A 23,829-nucleotide genomic window follows, 5' to 3' on the forward strand; every position below is an offset into this window, starting at 1 on the left:
CCGAGGGCTATTGGGGAGCTTGTACACTACACCCAATACAGTGATTGCTCCCACACCAACTCAGTGGGCACTCTCTCCACCGTGTCCTCCATGATGTAGCTATGCTATATCTCTGACCAGTAATGCTACTCCCCTTCTCTTTTATCTCCAATCCTATCCTTCAGATTTCAGATTTATTGTCAGAGTACATAGACATCAGATGACCTCACATACAACCCTGAGCTTCCTTTATCTGTAGGCAGGGCAGAATTACCGCTTGTTGGTAGTGCAAAAAAACTGTACACTATTTTTTTTAAAACTTTATTTATTCATTCAAAATACAAATAGTAGATAACATATACAACAGTTAACCATAAACATGAACATTTTTTAATATATATATATAAAAAAAGAAAAGAACCCTCCCCCCCAGCCTTCAGCCAGCTCTCCTAAGGAGAGCCATAAAGAAAAAAAAATTAAGGAAAAATTAAACATACATATCAAGATCTAATCAACGTAAATTAAAATGTAAATATTCTGAATATAACAATCACTTATTAATTAAAAAAAACTGTAATTATCATGTGAAACATGTAATTTTTTCCATTATTAAACAATATTTCATCTCGTTATGCCATCTATCAATATCATTCATATTTGTATCTTTCCACATACTAGCAATACATTTTTTCACTACAGATAAAGATAAATATACAAAATCAAGTTGAAATTTATCTAATCCCAAACCTTTCAGAGGTTGCAAGCTGCCCAGTAAAAATACTGTCAGATCTAAAGGTATTTTAATCTTATACAGGTATTCTAAAAACAATTGAATTTTCTTCCAAAAATATTATATATATGACTAGACAGCATGAAAAAAAGTTCCAACAGAATTACCACATCTGAAACACAAATCTGATTCATGAAAATCATACTTTTTAAATTTTTCAGGTGTTAAGTATAATTGACATAGAAAATTATAATTAATCATTGCATAATGTGCATTTATCAATCTAATTACACTATCATGACAGATATCTAACCAATCATCCTCATAAAAAATAAAACCAATATCCACTTCCCATTTACTTTTGGGTTCATCCCAACCCTTTTTATCCATACCATCCTGTAGTATTTGATACATAGATAAAATATAACCCCTCTCTGGTACCTTCATAAGAAAAGTCTCAATTTTAGTCATTTCAGGTAAAATCATATCTCTACCAAATGTATGTAAAAAGCAACATCAATTTTCATTTTCTTAATATATACCAATTTCTTAATATATACCAAGACTCGCTTAAACTTGATCAGACTGTTGAAACCTTGAACATTAAAAGTAGCAAACTTCAACTTTGACATATCTACTAATATTATGAAATACAAATAGTATCTTTATATAAAAACTCAAATCAACATATATAGGCTCTTCAATAGGAAAAAAAAGTCACAAATTAAAACTAAAATGAAAATAAAAAGAAATGAAGTAAAATAAATCCCCCACAATAAAAAACTACCAAAAGGTAGTAATCCCTAAACAAAAATTGGGTGTGGGTCACCCACCAGTGGCTGATGACCAGTGGAACCTAGAGCAAATCTTTCCCTCCCCAGCTGAACAAAGAATAACATCAAAATATCATGATAACATAAAAAGTAAAATAAAAATAAGAAAATTCTTCTGTTCATCCAAGAAATTCCAAACTCAGAGGTCCCATTTCAAAAGAAGTTGGACTCTTTCCATTCCCGTTTTTCCCATTTCTGCCATTTATTCCATTTCCAGAACAACCAGATTTTTCTTTAGGAGACAATGGTGGACTATGTCTTTGTCCTCTTATATCTGGTAATGAATCTGCAAAAATCATTGCTTCATGATCATTTTCAAAAAACTGAGATTGATAGTCTCCATAAAACACCTTCAACACTGCCGAAAAGCGAAAAGTCGACTTATAACCTTTACGCCACAAAACTTTTTAACTGAACTAAATCGAAGTCAACGTTGAATGACCTCTTGACTCAAATCAGGATTTAAGAAAATCTCTGCTATTCTGAATCAATAACGGAGTTTGTCGTCGTCTCGCATTTTGCACTGCTAGTCGAAGTATTGCTTCTCTGTCCAAATAATTCAAAAATCAAATTATTACAGGATTTATAATTTTTATAATTATAATTTTAATAATTATACAATTATTAGTGGTTGACCAGGTAAAGGTGTTCTTCTTAAAGCTCTATGAGCTCTTTCCAATCCCAAGCCTTCAGAAAAAAATTCTTGCCCTAGTACTTGTGGGATCCAGTCTTTAAAAAAAACGAAGAGGATCTTGTCCTTCCATACCTTCTGGCAAACCAACGATTTTCACATTATTCCTTCTGCTTTGAATCTCCAAGTAGTCTATTTTCCTCTCTAACTCCTTCTCATGTTCTTGCAATTCTATAACTTCAACCTTCAACACTTTTTCTGTGTTAGAAACCACTTGCTGTTTACATTCCAAAAAAGCAGACTGAAATTTTTAAAAATCTTCACAAGATACTTCCACATGTGTTTTAACTGTATTCAATTCTGAACTTATATTAGCATTCATTTGGACCATCTCATTCAGTAAGGGTTGAATGATAGCATTTAACTGCATATATTGTTGCTCAGAAAAGCTCAGCCCTGCTTTCTCTGACATAGTGGCAGAACCAGGTAACTGCAGCTCCTGCTGCAACTCAACGAAAGGCATTTTAGAGGTTTTACTGCTGATCTGGACTCCCAGCAACGGCACCCTGACTTCCTCAGGGGCTCGCCGCTGTTCTCCCCCCGCAGCTCGTTGTTTTTTTCGCAAAATCGCGGAGAAAATCAATATCTTCAGGTTGGAATGCTGCCTGAAGCATTTCAGACAATGAAGTAATCTTCCTGCGTGCTCCCTCCGTTAAAATAGAAAGGCTTCCAGAATCAGGATCCACTTCTCGGGAACATGCACCTTCCTCCAGAGAATGGGTAATTCCAGCGCTATCCTTCACTTGGTGAGTAGTAGACATTTTCTTTTAGTTCCCATAGGCAGTTTTTTGTAGTTTAGGCACTGAAAAAATTAAACCTGAAGCTATAGCAAGTTGTTTTAGCCCCAAATCAGTACTTCGAAAATGTAACTTCTTCTGCACTTGAGGTTTAATCTTTTTTCCATTAATGGCCATAATAGTTCATTAATACTTTAAACTAAAATTTGAGAAGTTTAAACTTGAAAACAAAGGGTTAAAAATGGGTACTTAAAAGTCTGGCCAGAGAGGTCAAGATTACACGTCTAGACTCTACGCCATCTTGCCCTGTACACTATGTATATGTTATTACGAGCTCCCATTTTAGTAGATAGGAGGGGTTGAATGGTTACAGTTAACATTTAACATTACACACAACCACAGCCCAGTGACAATTTGATACATTGGATGAACTGAGGGAAGGCTGTTCCAGATTCAATACATTCGCGAAGACATTGTGATTTTGAAAGGAAGAACCACTCTGACGGCTGGAGAGAAAACAGCTTTTTGAAGCATCTCTTGTGGCCAGACATTTTTGGAATTCTAGGCAAAGCATGTTCTATGAATGACTGGGCCTTTTAGGTGGATTGACCTGTGCCAGGAAGGTCTTTTGGGAAGCAAAATGCTTCATTTTGATTGTGAATAACAGTGGAGTTCTCTTGGAGAGACCAATGCCAAGGTCTTGGAAGCTTCGTGGAGGCTGCCCAGTTTGAGTCTTGCCTACAGAAGGACCAGGAACTCGTGTGGATGGACATTTCTTCAAAGCAACGCAAGGAGAATTTGTGAGTCTGTAGCAGCCACGACTCCCATCTTCCCATCAGTTCAACATTAAATCTGGGCATCGAATTTCAAAGGTCTACACTTCAACACTGAATTTAAAACACCCCCCACACTCCCCCACACTCCCCCACACTCCCCCACACTCCCCGTCTGATTCTTTGGTCTATTGCTTCTCATTACATGCTGTTCCTAACAATATAAACAAATAAAGAAATATAAACAAATAATGAATGTAAACAAACAATGCAATTCAAAGAATTTAAAAAAATCAATAAAATGCACAGGTAAGAGTCCTTGAATGAGTCCTTGATTGAGTTTGTCATTGATAAGTCTGGTGATGGAGGAGGATCAGCTGTTCCTGAACCTGGGGGTGCAAGACTTGTGGCACTAATACCTCTTTCCTGATGGCAGCAGTGAGAGCAGTGTGTGTGTGCTGGGTCTTTGATGCTCTCTAACAGCAGTGTTCCCTGCAGATGTTCTCAATAATGGGGAGGGCTTTGTCTGTGATGTTCTGGGGTGTGTCCACTACCTTCTGGAGGGCTTTCCTATCTGTCACCCAGTTACCTGCTGCTTGACCTTTGGGTGTGACTGTGCCTTATAGCTTCTGTCTTTCACCCCATCTGCCTCCCAAGTTCATCCAGCTCCAGGTCCAATTCCCTAACATGGTCTCTAAAGCGTTCTGAGGAGTTGGGGTGATGGGGACCATCATCTTCATCATCATCTATGTACACAACCAGACAAAACATTATTTATCCAGACCACAGTATACAAACATTCACACAAAATACACCACACATAATAATCACACATGTATTCGTTTCAAAGGGAATAGTGTACAAGAGGAAAGGTGTTGATGAGGCTCCATGGGGGATTGGTGAGACCTCATTTGGAGAACTGGGATGTAATGATATTGGAGAGGGTACAGAGAAATTTACTGGGATGTTTCCTGGAATGCAAGGGCTACCATACGAGGAACACTTAGCGCCTCTTGGACTGTATTCATTGGAGTATAGAAGAATGAGAGAGGATCTCAGAGAAACACTTTGAATACTGAAAGTGGACAGAGTAGATGTGAATAAGATGTTTCTCTTGGTGGATGAATCCAGGACAAAAGATTCACAGACAAAAGGCCACAGTCTTAGAATGAGAAGAGACCCATTTAAAAAAAAGATGAGGAGAAATTTCTTTAGCCATGGATTTGTGGAATTCGCTGCCACATCCTGCTGTGGAGGCCCGATCATTGGGGGAGTTTAAGGGGGAGATTGATAGATTTCTAATTAGTCAGGGGATCAAGGGATATGGGGAAAGGCTGGAATTTGGACCAGAGGTAAGAACAGTTCAGCTTGGGTGGATTTGCAGAGCAGACTTGATGGGCTGAATGGCCTACTTTGTTCCTTTATTTTGTGAGATATACACCCAGAGATAATTTAAAATAAATATATATAAATATTTTGAGATGATTTATTCAATTAGAGGATCACATCAATTTTGCAGCCTGCAGGAAGAACCTATTTCCCAGCCTGGCAGTCCTGATTTTTTATGTACCTTCTGGCGTCACTAGGGGGGTGCGAGGGTGCACTGGGTGACACCATCAGTGGGGGTGTGTCTTGGGTAAACTTGTTCATTTTAGATTGGTCACAGTGTTCGAGCTACCGAAAGAAAATAGACACACACCGAGAGCAGTTCAGTTTATACAAGTCTTTATTACTAAATCTAAAGCTGAATTCACACTACAACATGCAAGCCCTTCCCAATTATACTTATCAATGCCTGGACTGGTCCCAATGCCAAAGCGAGGCGACGACTGCACACTTGTAGTAGGTTGTGTGGGCACCAGTAGCAGCTTCTCCACCTCCCCGGACCGGGATGTTGGTTTGGAATCTTGAAGTTCTTCTTCTTGCTGAGAGATGTTGCCACCTCTTGGAGAGTCTCAAACTTCAGCAGTGGGACCATGGCTTATATTACCCAAAAGTTGTTTACTTCAGATCTTATCTCTTTGAACAAATGATTTAATTATCTTCTTAAGGTCTCCTGACAGCCTGCGACCAACAAAAGACAATATGCATCCTGGGCCTCATGGTGGAATTTAAATTATGTCCTCTGATGCAACTGCATCCCTTCTTGCATCAGCTGGTCTAAATCCTCCACTACAGGGTGACACCAAAATTACTCGCTATAAGATTTTTGTCTAGTGTTTCAGTGGAAATGTATTATCATTTATAAAAATATCCCTGTATTTAGTTATAACAACAAAAACCTTTTCCATAAACCCATCTTACATTTATCAATATATCCACAAGGCTAAAACTCGATGCTTATTTACTTTTTGAACCTTCTAATGAGCTCTGGTCAGAGATGTCATTATAACCCAATGACAACGATGCTTCCAATGATGTGGTTTCATCTGTCAGCAAGCGCTGGTGTTTTTATAGTTGTTTATGTCAAATTTTCTGCTGTTTTAGCAACAATATTGTGCTTGTTTGCATTTGTGACCCTAGATCAATATTTTTTTTAAAATTTTAACCACATGAAGCTACTGTATGTAAATGTAAATATATTGAAGCTGTGCATATGATACTACCACCTACGGCTCCTAGAACGCTTCCACCAGCGTTGTCTCCGCTCCATCCTCAACATCCATTGGAGCGCTCACACCCCTAAAGTCGAGGTACTCGAGATGGCAGAGGTCGACAGCATCGAGTCCACGCTGCTGAAGATCCAGCTGCGCTGGATGGGTCACGTCTCCAGAATGGAGGACCATCGCCTTCCCAAGATCGTATTATATGGCGAGCTCTCCACTGGCCACCGTGACAGAGGTGCACCAAAGAAAAGGTACAAGGACTGCCTAAAGAAATCTCTTGGTGCCTGCCACATTGACCACCGCCAGTGGGCTGATAACGCCTCAAACCGTGCATCTTGGCGCCTCACAGTTTGGCGGGCAGCAGCCTCCTTTGAAGAAGACCGCAGAGCCCACCTCACTGACAAAAGGCAAAGGAGGAAAAACCCAACACCCAACCCCAACCAACCAATTTTCCCTTGCAACCGCTGCAATCGTGTCTGCCTGTCCCGCATCGGACTGGTCAACCACAAACGAGCCTGCAGCTGACGTGGACTTTTTTACCCCCTCCATAAATCTTCGTCCGCGAAGCCAAGCCAAAGAAAGAAAAGAAAAAAAAAGCATATGATACTGTAATTTAAAGGTGTAATTTAAATTTTGCTTGTTTTTCTCACGACTATTGCTGTTACATTCAGTGATCTACAGGAATTATGGGAATTATAACAGTACAAAAAGCATTACTAATGATTCTGTCTGGTGTGGTACGGGAGGACCTTGTGGGGTGGGGTGGGGGAGGGGGGGGGGGTTGGTGTGGAGCGCACTGGCTGATGTGAATGTTCTTTATGGCAGTGAGCGAAAGATATTGTGTGCTGGATGGAAAGGTTCCTTTGAGCCCTTTTTAAGCAACACACTTGGTAAATGTCCCCAGTTGAGGAAAGGGGGATGCCGGTGATCCTCTTGGCTGTTTTGATGACTTCCAGTCCAATGTTTTGCAGCTGTCGTACTGCAGAGTGATGCAGCCGGTCAAGACTCTCATTTGTGCTCCTGTTGTGAGAGATGAGGAAACTTGACATAAAATATGAAAGATGGGGAAACTAGTGCAGACATGTGGAGTGATGGATTAAACCAGTATGAACAGGCTAAGCATGGAAATTAGAATGCAGGAAGCAGAGTCAGCCTATTATGTAAGATAAGAATCTTCTAGTTTTTTTAGTGAGCCCACCGTATGAATAAGATAAGGAGAGGTTAAGGAATAATGAATGTAGGAAGTTGAGATAGTCTGGATGAGATAAGGGTCTCCTAGCCCTAGACAGAAGTACCAAGTTCTACATATATAATTAGTAAGCCTTACACAGATTTATCAAGTTATGTATATTAAATTAGTAAACCCTAGACAGGATTAGCGAACTCTGCATATGAAGGTCTGAGAGTTGGAAAGGTGTGAATGGGGATAAGGGCACGGTTGTGAATAAGGACAATGAGGATAATGACATGAGAAGACACCGACAGGATACCCCCTGGTCCTCCAAGTGCACAGAAACAGCATGTAGGCAGGCAGGATTACCTAATGCCAAACCTCTCCAGCAGGCAGAAGAATGTAAGGGGGAGGGTATTCCTATACTGAAATTCACTGTATAAAAGTTGGGTGAGCCCCAGTGTATGTGTGTATTCCCATGGTAAGGGGAAACACCCAACTTTGCATTGTTGTTTAATAAATGTTCTTAATTCTCAATTTTTGTCTCGAGCAATTTCTGTGAAGGTACATCTATTTCTAACTAATGGGGACTCGTCCGGGATCACACTCCCTCCACTGACAGAGTGTCCGACGACGGGGGTAGGTGCACCCCAGCTGATTCAGCTGGACTCACGGACGGAGGGTGACAGGTCAGTGGATGAAGCGAGTGATATCCGAGAAGAGGCATTGAGAACAAACAATGAGAGGAAGTTAAAGAAGCGCGCTAAAGATTGCTACAGGAACTCGGTAAGAGGAATTCTACTTGCCTGTTAGTATGGGAAGTGTGGGTAGCAAGGAAGAGAATCCTAGTGAAGGATGTGAGAATCAGATAACCACGTACAGCCCGTTGGGATTAATGTTATCTGATTGTGGCGCGGGAAGAGCCCGTGGAAAGATCAAACTGACCATGGTCAGGTATTGTTGTATAGAAAGGGTTAAAAGCCCGGGAGCTCCGTATACTGGCCAAAGTTCGGATCCGATTATGATTAAGCCTTGAACATCTGGCTCTATCAAAACCAGAAAGATAATCTTGAGAGCAGGGCATATGCAGCCTGCTGGCTCAGGGAACCGTTCGATCAATTGGTTTTGAATGAGAAAGAATGCAAGGACAAGAGAGATGAGGAACCTTTTGTCCCTGAATCACAAGGATGGGATGTGTTACATTCCCTTCCTCCACCTTATGTTCCTCCTATGCCGGCTCCTATCTTTCCTCCCCCTCCTATGCTCTACCCTTCTGCACCTTTCCCTCCTCCCCCACAGCTAGAGAAAAGAGAAGAGAGTAGGAGTGGTATGATGACCCTTCACAAAGTACTCGATTACCACCTCTATTGACAAGAGAGAGAGGCGACTTTAATTTAGAGCAGTGTGAGACCCTCCGGGAAGAAAGGACAGAACCCTTTGATTCATTTCCCAGAGAGCAGGAACCTAGACATAATAAGCCAGAAACTAACTGGAAGAGACCTTTACGGGAAGTTCCCATGGGAGGGGGTCTCAGTTTTGTAAATGTGTCCCTAACTAGTCCAGAGGTGTGTAATTTTAAGAGAGAATGCCCAATGCAAGCCAGGGAGACACGACCTTATGCACTGTGTTGGAATATAGGGGTTAATTAATCATAGAAAATATGTAAAATATATGCTTATGTACTATTCAGTTTGTATACATGAATCCAGTACTATGTAACAATTTAATATTTACCTCCTGGTGAAGGGAAAGACTAATGTAAGTAAGGGGCAGCCACAGTATGTAGCAAAAATTGGCTGATTACAGTAGGTTTAGAATTGCCTGCTCCCAAAATACAAAAGAGAGGATATGTATGAAACAATTTAGTAGGAATGTTAAGACAGAAGGAGGTGTTGATTAGCACAAACAAAAGAATCCTGACAGAGACTGTCAGAAACAAAGAGAATGGAATCAGTAAGAAGCTAAGACAGAACTAAGAAGCTAAGAATCAGTAAGAAGCTAAGTAGAACAGAAGAATATGGCTAGATGAGAACAAAGAAATAATTAGAAATATCTGGGATATGAATTGATTTCTGATCAAAACAGCAGGATATTCTGACCTTGAGGATTTTTTAAAAATGGGAGCTCTACACCCCAGATAACTGCAGAGCAGGAAATTACTTGTGATAAAGCTCATGCAAGAAATCTAGCAAAGAAAGCCAACTTTTGTTCTGTATAAGGTTGAGCTATATAAACTGTAGAGACTGGACAGTAGAGGTCAGTCTTGGGGAATAGCTCACTGTGCAGGTGACCTATGAACTAATGACTGAACAGAGCTCTGTTAAGCTTTATTCTTATGCTGTGTAATAAACTGATTCTCCTATCACTTCATTTAACAAACACGCTGGACTCAGACGACACATAGACTAAATTAAGGGTAGGGTAAAGCCAGAGTCCGACAGATGGAAGCAGATTATGAATAGGGGGGTGTCACGGTTCTCAGTCAATACACACCGTGGGGCTGCACGGAGAACCATTAGTAAATTTAAGCATAGGACCCCACAGTGACAAGATGGTATTTTTAGTTGATTCCGGGGCAGCACGGTCTAGTATTTTACATCAACCCGAGGGTGTTAGGATAGAAGGGACAGTGATCGTTTCGGAAGTAGTAGGAAGAGATTTTACAGTCCCTGTATTAAGAGATGTGAGAATTCAAATGGGCAACAAGATAATCACAGAGGATCTTCTACTAGTTCCCCAAGCTGGAGTTTGTTTGTTAGGACGAGATTTACAGGACCAATTGACTATCGGCACCAGACCACAAGAATCAGGTATCGGGGTTCAACTATATGTATTAAGCGAGGAAGATTGAGAACTTATAAATCCGAAAGTATGGGCAGAAAAAGGCAATAGAGGAGTGTTAGATATTCCTCCCCTGCAAGTTACTCTAAAAGATCCTGAGCAAGTAATTAGACGAAAGCAGTAGCCAATTCCGATGGCTGGCCGAAAGGGGTTGCAGCCAGTAATTGACCAGTTGGTGAAAGATGGTATACTCGAACCTTGTATGTCACCTTTTAATACTCCAATTTTACCTGTCCAAAAACCAGATGGTACCTTCCGATTAGTGCAGGACTTGAGAGAGCTAAACAAGATTATTCTCACCCGTCACCCAGTTGTACCTAATCCCTATACAATAATGGGTAAAATCGATCCCCATAGTAAATGGTTTAGTGTGATTGACCTCAAAGATGCTTTCTGGACCTGTCCATTAGCAACAGAGAGCAGAGACATGTTTGCCTTTGAATGGGAAAATCCTTTTACTGGACGCAAGAATCAATACTGGTGAACAGGATCACCAAATTTATTTGGTCAGGTCTTAGAATCCTCAAGGATGTGCTGAACAATTAGATCAATTTTTGGGACCAAATACATATACCTGGGATGAGTTAACATCTATCTCTAAAACACTCTTTACTTTGGCATGACCAGGGAATAACCCAGCTTCTACAGATCACACAAGAAGCATTTGTCCAGAGGTCTGAGGATAAGCAGAAAGGAAAGGCTAAGATTTTGATGCAGGCAGTCAAGGGAGTAGTGGAGGAACAACAAGGAAAGGGTAGGGACTGTGTGCCAGCTCCTGGACATTGGGAGAAGCGCTGGGAGTGGGAGAGTAGAGAACAGAAATAATTTCATAAATCACAACTTCTCACTTCAGTCACTGACCAATATTAATTAAAATTCATGCTGAAATGTAAATGTCATAAATATGTAAGATAAAGAAAGGATCTGATGTGTAAAGTTGCTGTACCAGCCAGTTGAAGGGGGAGTGTGCATGTCCCTTTAAGCACATTGTGGCACTTGAAATTGAGGCTTCAGGCTCCTGTCTTGCAGTTAGAGGTATGGAGCCCTATCAATAGATTTAGTACATTTCTTCTACACATTCAGCAGTCAAGGTCCGTGAGTTTAAAGATTGCCCACCTCTGGAGAATAAAGAAACCTCTGGGGATTCCAATAAGTTTAATGATTGATTTCTCTGGTGCATTTTCCTCTGGAGTGAAATTAATGCCTCAGCACAATTTGTATTGTACTCCAATAGGTGGAATATGATTTAAATTGGTGGCATAGTTCAGAACAATTGGGTGCATAGGAATAATAATATCATTAATAGCTCACAGATCTTGTACCAGATGCTATTCAGTACGTCTCGGCTTCAGGACTGGAAGATTGGCATGTTACAGAGAAATTGGCATGGCACCAATATCTCTTGATTCAATAATGACTCCACAAGCTCCAGGATTCATGCAGCAAAACTTTAAGTGGAATATAATAGAAACTAGCCTGTACTTAAATGATTGTGTGTGCAATCTTCATAAGAACATCTTTTAAATTTTTTTGGTGCTGGTTTTACAGACTGTTTTAAATAAGGCCAGCTCCTGTGAGCTGTGGCACAAAACATTTAATGTTTAAAATTACAATACCGATGTTAAATAATCGTCATATTCGTTGCCGTCGGCAGTGACAAAGACATGTCTTATTCCCACTCGGCTATTTTAAAATAAATTCATTTAGAATATTGTTAATATCACTCGCCAAATCATTATGGCTAATTGTGTACTTAAGGCAGAACTAAAGGTTGAATATGTTTCAAGTTCTCTCACAGGGGCTCTTGTGCTGCAATGTCTGTTATGTACTCACTCTAACAAATTGTAGGTTGGTTGCCCCATACAGACAAGCAGCTTAAACTGCGTTTTAATAAGGTCTAATATATTCAAAACCCATGGAAATATGGTTTGTGTTTCTTTTTACAATTTTTCTAAATATAACATTTACACTAACACAAAGAAAAGTCAGGTTGTTATGGTAAACAGTATCTTGCCCCAGAACGATTTTGGAAACTATTGTAAAACAAAAACTGATAAGGCATTAAATTCTATTCACTTTTAATTAGCATTTCACCAAGTAAACAGGATCGTGAACTAATAAATCCTGGGAATACATTGGCAGTTAATTAAGACAGAAGGGTTTATTAGTTCCAAACCCACCCCTAGAATATCCTATTCATTTTATTAAATCTGGTGATTGGGTTTATGTCAAAGCATGGCAAGATAACCACCTGAAACCTGTCTGGGATGGCCCCTATTGTGTACTTTTAATTACAGACACTGCCGTGTGAACGAAAGAAAAAGGCTGGAGCCACATCCAACGAATTAAACCAGCTACTGAACCACAGAATAACAACACTGATAATCTACCCTCCACCTGGCGTGCAGTCCTTCATCCTTCTGATCTCAAAGTTACACTACGCCGGGATAAAGTGCCATAATGTTGTTTTTACCATTTACTGTATTGTTTACTTGTTGCTTGCCAATTTCTGGGACATCACTTAATTACTCACAATGTATTAAGTCCTCCTGGAATAGGGGCAGCAGAGGTCACAATTTTTTACCTTTAGAATATAGACAGAGCATAGATATAATGTATAGTCATAGTGGGATATGGGTTAACAAGGGACCAGGGGAACTGAACAGCTTTAGTGGAGTAGATTTAATTTGTATTTTAGCTTCTTTCTTTGGCTTGGCTTCGCGGACGAAGATTTATGGAGGGGGTAAATGTCCACGTCAGCTGCAGGCTCGTTTGTGGCTGACAAGTCCGATGCGGGACAGGCAGACACGGTTGCAGCGGTTGCAGGGGAAAATTGGTTGGTTGGGGTTGGGTGTTGGGTTTTTCCTCCTTTGTCTTTTGTCAGTGAGGTGGGCTCTGTGGTCTTCTTCAAAGGAGGTTGCTGCCCGCCGAACTGTGAGGCGCCAAGATGCACGGTTTGAGGCGATATCAGCCCACTGGCGGTGGTCAATGTGGCAGGCACCAAGAGATTTCTTTAGGCAGTCCTTGTACCTTTTCTTTGGTGCACCTCTGTCACGGTGGCCAGTGGAGAGCTCGCCATATAACACGATCTTGGGAAGGCGATGGTCCTCCATTCTGGAGACGTGACCTACCCAGCACAGTTGGATCTTCAGCAGCGTGGATTCGATGCTGTCGGCCTCTGCCATCTAGAGTACTTCGATGTTAGGGATGAAGTCGCTCCAATGAATGTTGAGGATGGAGCGGAGACAACGCTGGTGAAAGCGTTCTAGGAGCCGTAGGTGATGCCGGTAGAGGACCCATGATTCGGAGCCGAACAGGAGTGTGGGTATGACAGCGGCTCTGTATACGCTTATCTTTGTGAGGTTTTTCAGTTGGTTGTTTTTCCAGACTCTTTTGTGTAGTCTTCCAAAGGCGCTATTTGCCTTGGCGAGTCTGTTGTCTATCTCGTTGTCGATCCTTGCATCTGATGAAATGGTGCAGCCGAGATAGGTAAACTGGCTGACCATTTTGAGTTTTGTGTGCCCGATGGTGGTGGGGAGCTGGCTGATGGAGGGCCACAGTTTTCTTCAGGCTGACTTCCAGGCTAAACATTTTGGCAGTTTCCGCAAAACAGGACGTCAAGCGCTGAAGAGCTGGCTCTGAATGGGCAACTAAAGCGGCATCGTCTGCAAAGAGTAGTTCACGGACAAGTTGCTCTTGTGTCTTGGTGTGAGCTTGCAGGCGCCTCAGATTGAAGAGACTGCCATCCGTGCGGTACCGGATGTAAACAGCGTCTTCATTGTTGAGGTCTTTCATGGCAGCAGAGGTCACAATTTTTTACCTTTAGAATGTAGACAGAGCATAGATATAATGTATAGTCATGGTGGGATATGGGTTAACAAGGGATTCCAACACGGACCAGGGGAACTGAACAGCTTTAGTGGAGTAGATTTAATTTGTATTTTAGCTTACACAGGTATTAAAGACAGGAGTTTTAAAAGGTTAGCACAAAGGAGATGGTGGGACAAAGACAGGCAGAATGCTAGTCAGGATTGTACATGTGGCAGAGATAGAGTTAATAGATATGCTAATGTACACAGACAGGCTTGGACTCACAAGTTCAATGATACTTATGCTAATCTTAGCAGACAAGCTGCAACACACAGGTTAAACGATAAGAAACAATCCTCTCCAACTTGGTCTCTTCTCAAACATCCTTTGGGTCTCTCATACATTCAGAATGACAAACACCACCCCGTTAAGGGGAGCACCAGTTACAAACGACATGAGCTGCTACAGAACTTTAAAGCTGCTTGGCATTTAAATCGTTTAATTAGACTCCAGACAGCCTTGAACATCATCATCAAACGGAGATCGGTGGCCCTGAGTTTCGGGGCTGAAGAGGAACGGCAGATACGAGCCACAATTCAACGGAACCGCCTGGCTCTCGATTACTCGTTGGCTGCTGAAGGCAGCGTTTGTGAAAGACTGACTAAGGACAATGCTCACAACAGTCAGGCGGTTAAAGACATTTCTTCAGGAGTTCGAAAAGCTTCCCATACCCAGGTACAGACTTGGTAACCTTGGTCTGGTGTGGGATGGACTAGACTTTTTATTTGTAACTGGAGTCTGATACCCACAGCCCTTATAGCAGCTGGACTCGCTATTCTGGCCATTATGGTGTTCCCCTGCCTAAAGACTTGTGTACTGTTCTTAATTCATCGACCCCCTTAACAGAACACAATCACCCAAAGAATGTGTGTTTCCCAACTTTCATCCGAAGATACTGAGACTGCAGTCTGTTTATTGACCAGCTGGGAAAAACACCAAGTTGTCAAGTAAAACATTTTCAATTAAAGACATCAGTAATACTGATCTAAAAGAGAAGTGAGGATTGTGAGAGATGAGGAAACTTGACATAAAATATGAAAGATGGGGAAACTAGTGCAGACATGTGGAGTGATGGATTAAACCAGTATGAACAGGCTAAGCATGGAAATTAGAATGCAGGAAGCAGAGTCAGCCTATTATGTAAGTTAAGAATCTTCTAGCTTTTTTAGTGAGCCCACCGTATGAATAAGATAAGGAGAGGTTAAGGAATAATGAATGTAGGAAGTTGAGATAGTCTCGATGAGATAAGGGTCTCCTAGCCCGAGACAGAAGTACCAAGTTCTACATATATAATTAGTAAGCCTTACACAGATTTATCAAGTTATGTATATTAAATTAGTAAACCCCAGACAGGATTAGCGAACTCTGCATATGAAGGTCTGAGAGTCGGAAAGGTGTGAATGGGGACAAGGGCAAGGTTGTGAATAAGGACAATGAGGATAATGGCATGAGAAGACACCGACAGGATACCCCCTGGTCCTCCAAGTGCACAGAAACAGCACGTAGGCAGGCAGGATTACCTAATGCCAAACCTCTCCAGCAGGCAGAAGAATATAAGGGGGAGGGTATTCCTATACTGAAATTCACTGTATAAAAGTTGGGTGAGCCCCAGTGTATGTGTGTATTCCCATGGTAAGGGGAAGCACCCAACTTTGCATTGTTGTTTAATAAATGTTCTTTGTTCTCAATTTTTGTCTCGAGCAATTTCTGTGAAGATACATCTATTTCTAACACTGTGAAATGTTGTCAAGACGGGGCCGATAGCCTTGTCCTCCTCAACCTCCTTAGGAAGTGTAGGCACTGCTGCACCTTCTTGACTAATGGGGAGGGTGTTGTGGGTCCAGGATAGGTCGTCTGTTTTATGTATACCAAGGAACTTTCTAGGATGGGGCTGCCTCATTATCTCCTGTTAAACCACATCCGCTGGTGTTGGGAAGGTGTTCTTGCTGCACTGCATGAATGTCTAATATCTCTCCCACATCATTCCTTCAGCAACCTGAGTGATTTTTTCCTGCAGTAAAGAAGTCTGAAGGATGATTTTCTCGATCATGGGGGTCATGGAAAACTGAATGCTCTGGGTAGATGGACACAAAGGGCTGGACAATCCATCCACAATTCACCTGGCCAACAGAGTCATTTCCTTCATTCAACTGCAACAAGACAGCAGCCTCTCAGTTTCACAGGAAACTCGGGCCTCACTCGGGGCCCCAGCTCCAAGGACGCTGTCGGCATGAGTTTGCACACTCTCCCATTCTCCCTGTGACTCCTTGCCAGTTCTGAGGAAGGGTCTTCAACTGTCACATTAACCTTGTTTCCCATCCCATCAATATTTGCTGACTCCTCACCTGGTATTTTCCCCCAATTTTACAGCCCAGTGGCTTGGCAGAGAACACCCAGGTCTATGCAGAGGGAAAACCCAATGGCTGAATGCACAAAGAACTCCCAAACACTTGCTTCCACCACTCATTGAAATCTCCTTCACCCCTCATTGCTGAGATGATCTCCAATCGGATAAGAAAGTGGAGATGGTTTTGACAACCATGCTATCAGATAGGAGTGAGGCAAAGCCTGACAAAGGAAGAAATTAACTTGAAACAGGATGTGTAATCCAGTATCAGGTTATTTCTTGCTCTTCGGTGCTGACATTTAAAGCGAGGGAGTATATGGAGTGCTGGTCCGAGCTGTAAACGAGAGACAGAAAATCACTTTTGTTGTACCTTCTCACATTAGTCAGGGAGGTTACAAAGTAATTGACTTGCAAAATGTGGAGCAAATTGGATTGGCTGATGCTGAAAGGTAAACCAGAGGGACCTGAACTCCAATTGTGAAAGTATAGTTTATATCTAAATGCTTAAAGCTTTTGCTGTGAGAATTAGAAGGGAGATTATAATTATAAAATGGTTGAATCACATGGTGTGCCATAAAATGGCAGAAATCATTTTGCAAACTCCGCAGATAATGGGTTGTAGACCATGCTATGATAGAGATAAGAGATAATTACATAAACATCATTAAAATTGAAAGGCAATATTATAAAACAGCAGAAAACTTTTTTTAGTGATAAAATAATGAAATCTCTATCTTTGGAGTGAGAGCGAAAGGCTTCAGACAGGTGTCAGAAATTGACCTCCTCTGATTAGCCTAACTTACTGTATATGAATAAAGATCTGTGTGTGTGTGTGTGTGTGTGTGTGTGTGTGTGTATGTGTGTGTGTGTGTGTGTGTGTGTGTGTGTGTGTGTGTTCTATTCTGCTGTTTAATTTCATTTCAGCGTGGGCTGATTTCCACACAACCAGGATGGAATGGCAATGGCTGGTTGCTTGTCCAGTTTAGTGGAAGCATGCTCAGAGATGAGGCACATAGAGGAGGAAAGAGGCAATCATTGACAAGCTGCAACTGGGTTGAATTATAAAAATGCAAAGCACGGTGTTTTATTGTATGAAGTAAAATGAACACAAACATACAGTGAAGGGTGTGTACAACTGGTGGATTGGGGTACCCAGAGGTGAGATGGAAAAGAAAAATGCTACTCAGCAAGTTAATAATGAGTCCTGGGTTAAAATATGCCTGGTAATATCAAGCTTTGTTGCTTATGGACAGTACTGCCACAGCTCAGAGGATTGGTTAAATGTATCGATGACTGACTGTGAGCTAATGACAGTGGGTCCCCTCTCATTTGTCTGGAATGACGCCCTTCAGGTAATATATCCAGGATGCCCCTGTGATCATCCCTTCAGATTGCACACACGACACCACGAGCTTGCCGATGACAGGTGACTTTGACATGCTGGCTGTTGCTTCGAAGCCGACGACCACTGCGTGGCTTCTCTTGGGACGGAGTGTCTCCAATGGCTTGCAGGTGAACATTGGATTGTCCATCTGGAAGGAGAAGGTTGTTGGCTGTGGGAAGATATTCCTGAACAGGATGGAGATGGTGGATCCAGTTCGGATGGAGAAGGGACCCTGAGGTTTGGTGGGCAAGCACAGTCCATGCAGGGGAATGCTGTACTTGCCTCCAATGGGAGAGATGATGTTGAGAAGGGCTCTTGTCTCACCCAGTTGGATAGGCTCGTAGGACACTTCCACGCTCACCTCAGAACCTCCTGGGGAGGCTGGTGGGACAGTGATATTCTTGTCTACCAGGAATTCTACATTGTCAACCTGTGGAAAGAAGCCATAGTACTATTGAACACAGCAGCACAGAAACAGTTCCTTCAACCCATCTAGTATGTGCCAACCTATTATCCTGCCTAGTCCCATTGACCTGCACCCAGACCATAGCCCTCCATACCCCTCCCATCTGTATACCTGACCAAATTTTCTTAAATATTAAAATTGAGCTCTCATTCACCATTTCAGCTGGCAGCCCATTCCACACCCCAACACTCTCTGCATGAAGAAGTTCCTCCTAATGTGCTCTTTGAACGTTTCCCCTTTCACCCTTAACCCATGTCCTCTAGTTCTTATCTCACCCAACCTTAGTGGAAAGAGCCTGCTTGCATTTTCTCTGTCTGTACCTGTCAGAATTTTGTATCCCTCTATCAAATCTCCCTTCACTCTCCATTACTCCAGGGAATAAAGTCCTAACCTCTTTAACCTTTCCCTGTAACTCAGTTCCTGTAATCCGGACAACATCCTAGTAAATCTTCTCTGCACTCTTTTTATCTTATTGATATCTTTCCTGTAGTTAGGTGACCAAAATTGCACACAATGCTCCAAATATGGCCTCACCAATGTCTTATACTTCACCATTGCACCCCAACTGCTATACCTAAAACTTTGATTTATGAAAGAAGATGCATCAAAACCTCTCGTTGCGATATTTGATGAATGAGATCCTGGCTCATTTCTATTCTTTTCATAGAGGAAGCTCAGGTGTTGCAGGAACAATTTCAAATGTTTTGTTCATAACAATTATCCAGTTTTAAAATGCTTCATGTTCTGTTGAGAGGTCAACTGTCCCATTTCTGCACCACATTCAGGATGGATAGGGCCGAGTTAATGAGTACACCCCTAAACTCTCTCCCAACTCCCAAAGCAAAATACGGCACATGCTGAAAACCTTGGAAGTAAACCCAAGAATGCTGTGAGCACTTGACAGTTCAGGCAGTCTCTGTGGGAAGAGAAGCAGTTACTGTCTCAGAACTAGGAAAGCGTTCATCCCCAAAGCAATCGCGTCTTCATCCAATCATAGGTATTCACTTGGCACTGCTTATCCCTCCCACCTTCTCTCTGCAAATTAAAACACACTTGTTCTCTACCCTTCACAGTTCTGCTGAGGGGAGGGTCTTTGACCTGCGATGTTAACCCAGTTCCTGTCTCCACACATGCTGCCGATTAGCTGAGTATTCCAAAACTTCTCATTGGCTAAGAGACCAAAGGAACTGCTCAGATTAACTACTTGAGACTCTCATAGGTACAAAACAATATCAACTGGTTTATTTTTATAGATGAAGTACTTAACCTGCATGTGTATTGTCTGTACATGTGTTATGTCTGGTTCTGTGTTTGCATGTTTAGCACTGAGGACTGGAGAATGCTGTTTCGTCAGGTAGTACTTGTACAATCAGATGACAATAAACTACTTGATTTTCCGTTTAAATTTGATGGATAATGTTGCTCCACTGTGTGCGCCCTGTCTTCTCTCTCACTCTAGTCGCTTTCAGGTGGAATAGTTGGGAAAATGCGGCTCTGGAGCCGGCTGCAGGTGTGTGCGAAGTGACATTCAGGTGGCAGGGCTGAAAGCGCTGGGGAGAGGCAGAGCAAATGCTGGTTCCTGTCAACTGTAGCCGTAGTCCCACCCGCTTTCAGGTGCCTAGGGGGAGCGCTCGGAAGCGGAAAGGGTTGGGTAAGTACTCCTCAGGTCCGGGTTCTTCGCTTTCAGGTCGCCTCCCAACAGTCGCATTGGGGTATTTTAGGCAGCTTTACGTTGGGGTATTCTGGCCACCTGAAAGTGGTTTCTCTCTTCATCTCACTACCATAACAACTCCTCACAAGCTTGTGTCTTTTACCAAGCAAGACATTCATTTGTCAATCTAGGGAGTCTCCCCTCTCCATGGGAAGACTGTGAAGTGCCAGCTAAATATATCAGGAGTGTGAAACTGCCATCAAGGAATGGTCACTGGTTTAATTCCAGGGTCAGTGCCAAGCCGCGGTCGACAGACTCTGAACTCTACCTTGCATTGGTACTCAAGCTTCTGACGGGAAAGGTTGATGAACCTGGCGGCGAGGGTCTGGCTGGTCCCAAGGGTGGTGCGGAAATAAACCGGCCTCTCATGTCCTGCGGGCATGGCTTTCAAAACCAGGTCATAAAGGTAGACCCCCAGCTCGTTGTTGTTCAAGGTGAGCCGCCCATTGCTCTCACCCACTCTAAGGGGCTGGTACTCAAAGGTCAATGCACCCTGTGAACAGAGAGAGGCACAGTGAGGTCTCACATGGCATGAGGAGGTGAACAGCCATCATCTGACAATTGCAGCACTTTAAAACATTTTTATTTCATTTTTAAAAATTTTAAAATCCATCATAGTAACAGCCAATTTCACACACAAGTCCGTGCTGCCCAAGTTACACCCAATTAACTACATCCCTGATAGGTTTTGAATGGTGGGAAGAAAGCTGAGTCCCCAGAAGAAACTCCCGCAGATAAATGGTGTGAGAGTACAGATTCTATCACCAATGTGTATCTGTCCAGATGTACAGATGGTAATGTAGGATGACTGTGATTGGCTGAGAGTGTAGCCACACCTACTGGCAGGTCTTAAAGGATTGCTACTAGCCAGACCAGGTCATTCTGGACTGGTCGACCTACTTCTGATATGCTCCAGTCTTTTAGTTAATAAAAGCCTTGGTTTGGATCAACATGTCTTTGGTTTTTTTCGACGAGCTCTACATAGCGAAAACGAACAAACTCCTTGGATTCGAACCCAATCCTAATCTCTGGTGCTGTAAAAAGGCATTGCCACCCCTGCACCAACCCGTGCCCCCTACACCAACCAGACAGCATATGTGGGAAGTGAAGCTCAGGTCAAAGACTCATTGTTGGAACAGAAATGGAAAAAAAGGAAGTTCATTAAGCTGCAGGGAAGATGGGGTGGGGTGATAGATTAAAACCTGGGTGACAATGGGAAAAAGAAAAATGTGGATGGGTGTTAATGGAGCACTATGGTCCAGGTTCACATCAGTGGGACCAGGCAGAATAGTAGATCAGCATGGTCTGCATTCTGTCAACCCACAGAACGTTCCTATTTCCACACTAATTTTCCCCACAACCAACCTACTTCCTGCATTTTCATTAATTTCCCCTCCAAATCCCACTGCTCATCTGCACACTGGGAGCAAGTTAACCCAATTAATGTCGGTGGGGTGTGGGAGAACATAGGCCCCCACGGGACATGGTCTGCTGACCCAGGGAGAGTGTGGAAACCCATAGACTTGGTCAGGTTGCTGACACTGGGAATGTGTGATGGTAGCTCCACTAGCTGTCCCCATTGGAACTCCCCCAATAGCAGAAGGGCTCATTGTTCAAAGTGGTGTGTGTGTCAGCCTCCCACACTTGGAATTCCTTGAACTGACTGTGTCCTGACAGCCCAAGATGTGCCCAACCTGCTGCTCTCAGCTTGGACCCAGACACACTTGTGTTTTTACCTTCGCTTGTGGTGGGACAATCAGCTGTGTTGGGAGACTGATGTCTGGGTTCTTACACTCAGCGCTGAATATTGTTGGAACAGTGAGTGGGTTCTCAACCTCCACCATGGCAGACGTGGTTTGGCGCACTGTTGCCATCATCTGAATAGTGCTAATCACTCCAGGAGGCGTCGATTTAATGTTCAGAATGTAGAACAGATACTCAAGTGTGGTCTCATTGCGGAAGGTCATCTGCAGAGGCAGGATGTGAAAGAGCACCGTTCATACACGTTCCGCTTCTGATAATGACATTGAACAAATTAAACTTCCCTCCTTTCAGCATTACAGTTCTGGATTGTATGAACAGCGTTAGGAAGACAAATAAATGCTGTACAAACTAATTTTTCATATCGCAGTTAAGAGTCTGCTGTTCCCCAATATATTTCTCCATCATTAATGGAGAATTCCTTCCCTTTGGATGATGAGCTATCCACTTTACCCACCCTGACCTCAAATTCACTTGGTCCATCTCCAGCCACACGATCCCCTTTCTCGAGCTCCAGGTCTCCATACCAGAAGGCAAACTCTCAGCAGACAGCCTCTACAAGCCCTCTTCCCACCCTGTCCCCCAGAAGGATTCCATTCCATTCTCTCAATTCCTCCATCTCCGCCACATCTGCTCGCAGGATAAAGTCCTCCATGATAGATCATCTGAGATGTCCTTTTTTACTAAAAATGTGGCCTCCTCTCCACTACCATCAGCTCAGCCCTCACCGACAAGTCGCTTATTTCTTGCACATCCATCTTGACCCCCCCGCATTTCCAGACTAAAACAGTGGTGCTGGTGGAACAGCAGTGCTGCTGCTGGGGTGAAGCTCAGAGAGCGGAGACACAGCACGGCTCAGTCGCCTGGTCATCAAGCTGGTGGCTCTATACAAGGAGCTGATGGGGTTTGTAAATAAAATCCTGCAACCGAGGGTCTGTGCTCAAGATAGTAGCGCCTATACTCAGCGGCAGCCATGGGGGTGGGGGGGGGGGGGTTGCACACTATGGGGGAGGAGTGGACTGGCACAGGGCATCAGAACTAGGAGGGACACTCCCTGTTGAGAAGGGGAAGCAGAGAAAACCCTTCAGTATGCTACCATCCTGCCCATGTCCACCTCTTGGCCTTTGACATGTGCTCTTCCCCCCGCCCCTTCTTCCCTCCACCCACCATCTTTGTATTCAGACACCTGCTTGCTTGTTGCTCATACCTTGACAAAGGGCTCAAGCCAAAAATGTTGGCTATATATCTTATGTTTTAATTTTTTTTTTAATTAAATGTCGACATACAGTACAGTAGCAGGCCACTTCAGCCCACGACCCCTGTGCTGCCTAATAATATCCACGGTATGTTTTTGAATGTTGGGGAGATACCGGACCCCCTGGGAAAACACACGGAGACACAGGGAGAATGTACATACCTCCTTACAGAGAGCCATGGATTTGAACCCCAGTCCTGATCACTGGTGCTGTAGCCACGGCTGTGCTGTCCTTTGCCTCCTATGGACGCTGCGGGACCTGCTGAGTTGCTCAGTGGGCCTGTAACAGCATCTGCACACTTTCCTGTTTCACTTCCTTCCCTTTTACTTCTCTCCCCAGAACCCGGTTAGGAACGCAAGCACGTAGCGAAACAGTCTTCTCAGAGATAGTCAGCGTGCCTTTGCAAGGGGAAGGTCATGTCTCACAAACTTAAGTGAGTTTTTTGAGGGCGTGAAATTGATTAAGTTGATGAAGGTAACGTGGTAGATGTGCTCTTTGTGGATTTTAGTAAGGCATTTGACAAGGTCCCTCATGGTAGACTCATTCAGAACGCCATGAGGCGTGGGATCCACGGCACCTTAGCTCTGTGGATTCAGAATCAGCCTCCCCGTAAAAAGCAGAGGGTAGTAGTGGATGGAAAATGTTCTGCCTGAATATCAGTGGCTTATACATC

General features: G+C 42.9%; 1 protein-coding gene across 1 annotated transcript in view; it reads right to left on the reverse strand.

The window, feature by feature from the left end:
• Positions 1-17,632: 17,632 nt before the first annotated feature.
• Positions 17,633-23,829, reverse strand: part of hydin (HYDIN axonemal central pair apparatus protein) — a 1,560,590-nt gene continuing 1,554,393 nt past the window's right edge. The window contains exons 84-86 of the mRNA XM_069900939.1: positions 21,876-22,106; positions 20,408-20,632; positions 17,633-18,392 (exon numbers count right to left, since the gene is read on the reverse strand). Of these exons, the coding sequence (XP_069757040.1) occupies positions 17,904-18,392; positions 20,408-20,632; positions 21,876-22,106 (945 nt within the window). The 3' untranslated portion in view covers positions 17,633-17,903. The remainder of the gene's footprint in view (positions 18,393-20,407; positions 20,633-21,875; positions 22,107-23,829) is intronic.

The sequence above is a fragment of the Narcine bancroftii genome, chromosome 10, assembly GCF_036971445.1.
Source record: "Narcine bancroftii isolate sNarBan1 chromosome 10, sNarBan1.hap1, whole genome shotgun sequence".
NCBI classification, from domain to species: Eukaryota; Metazoa; Chordata; class Chondrichthyes; order Torpediniformes; family Narcinidae; genus Narcine; species Narcine bancroftii.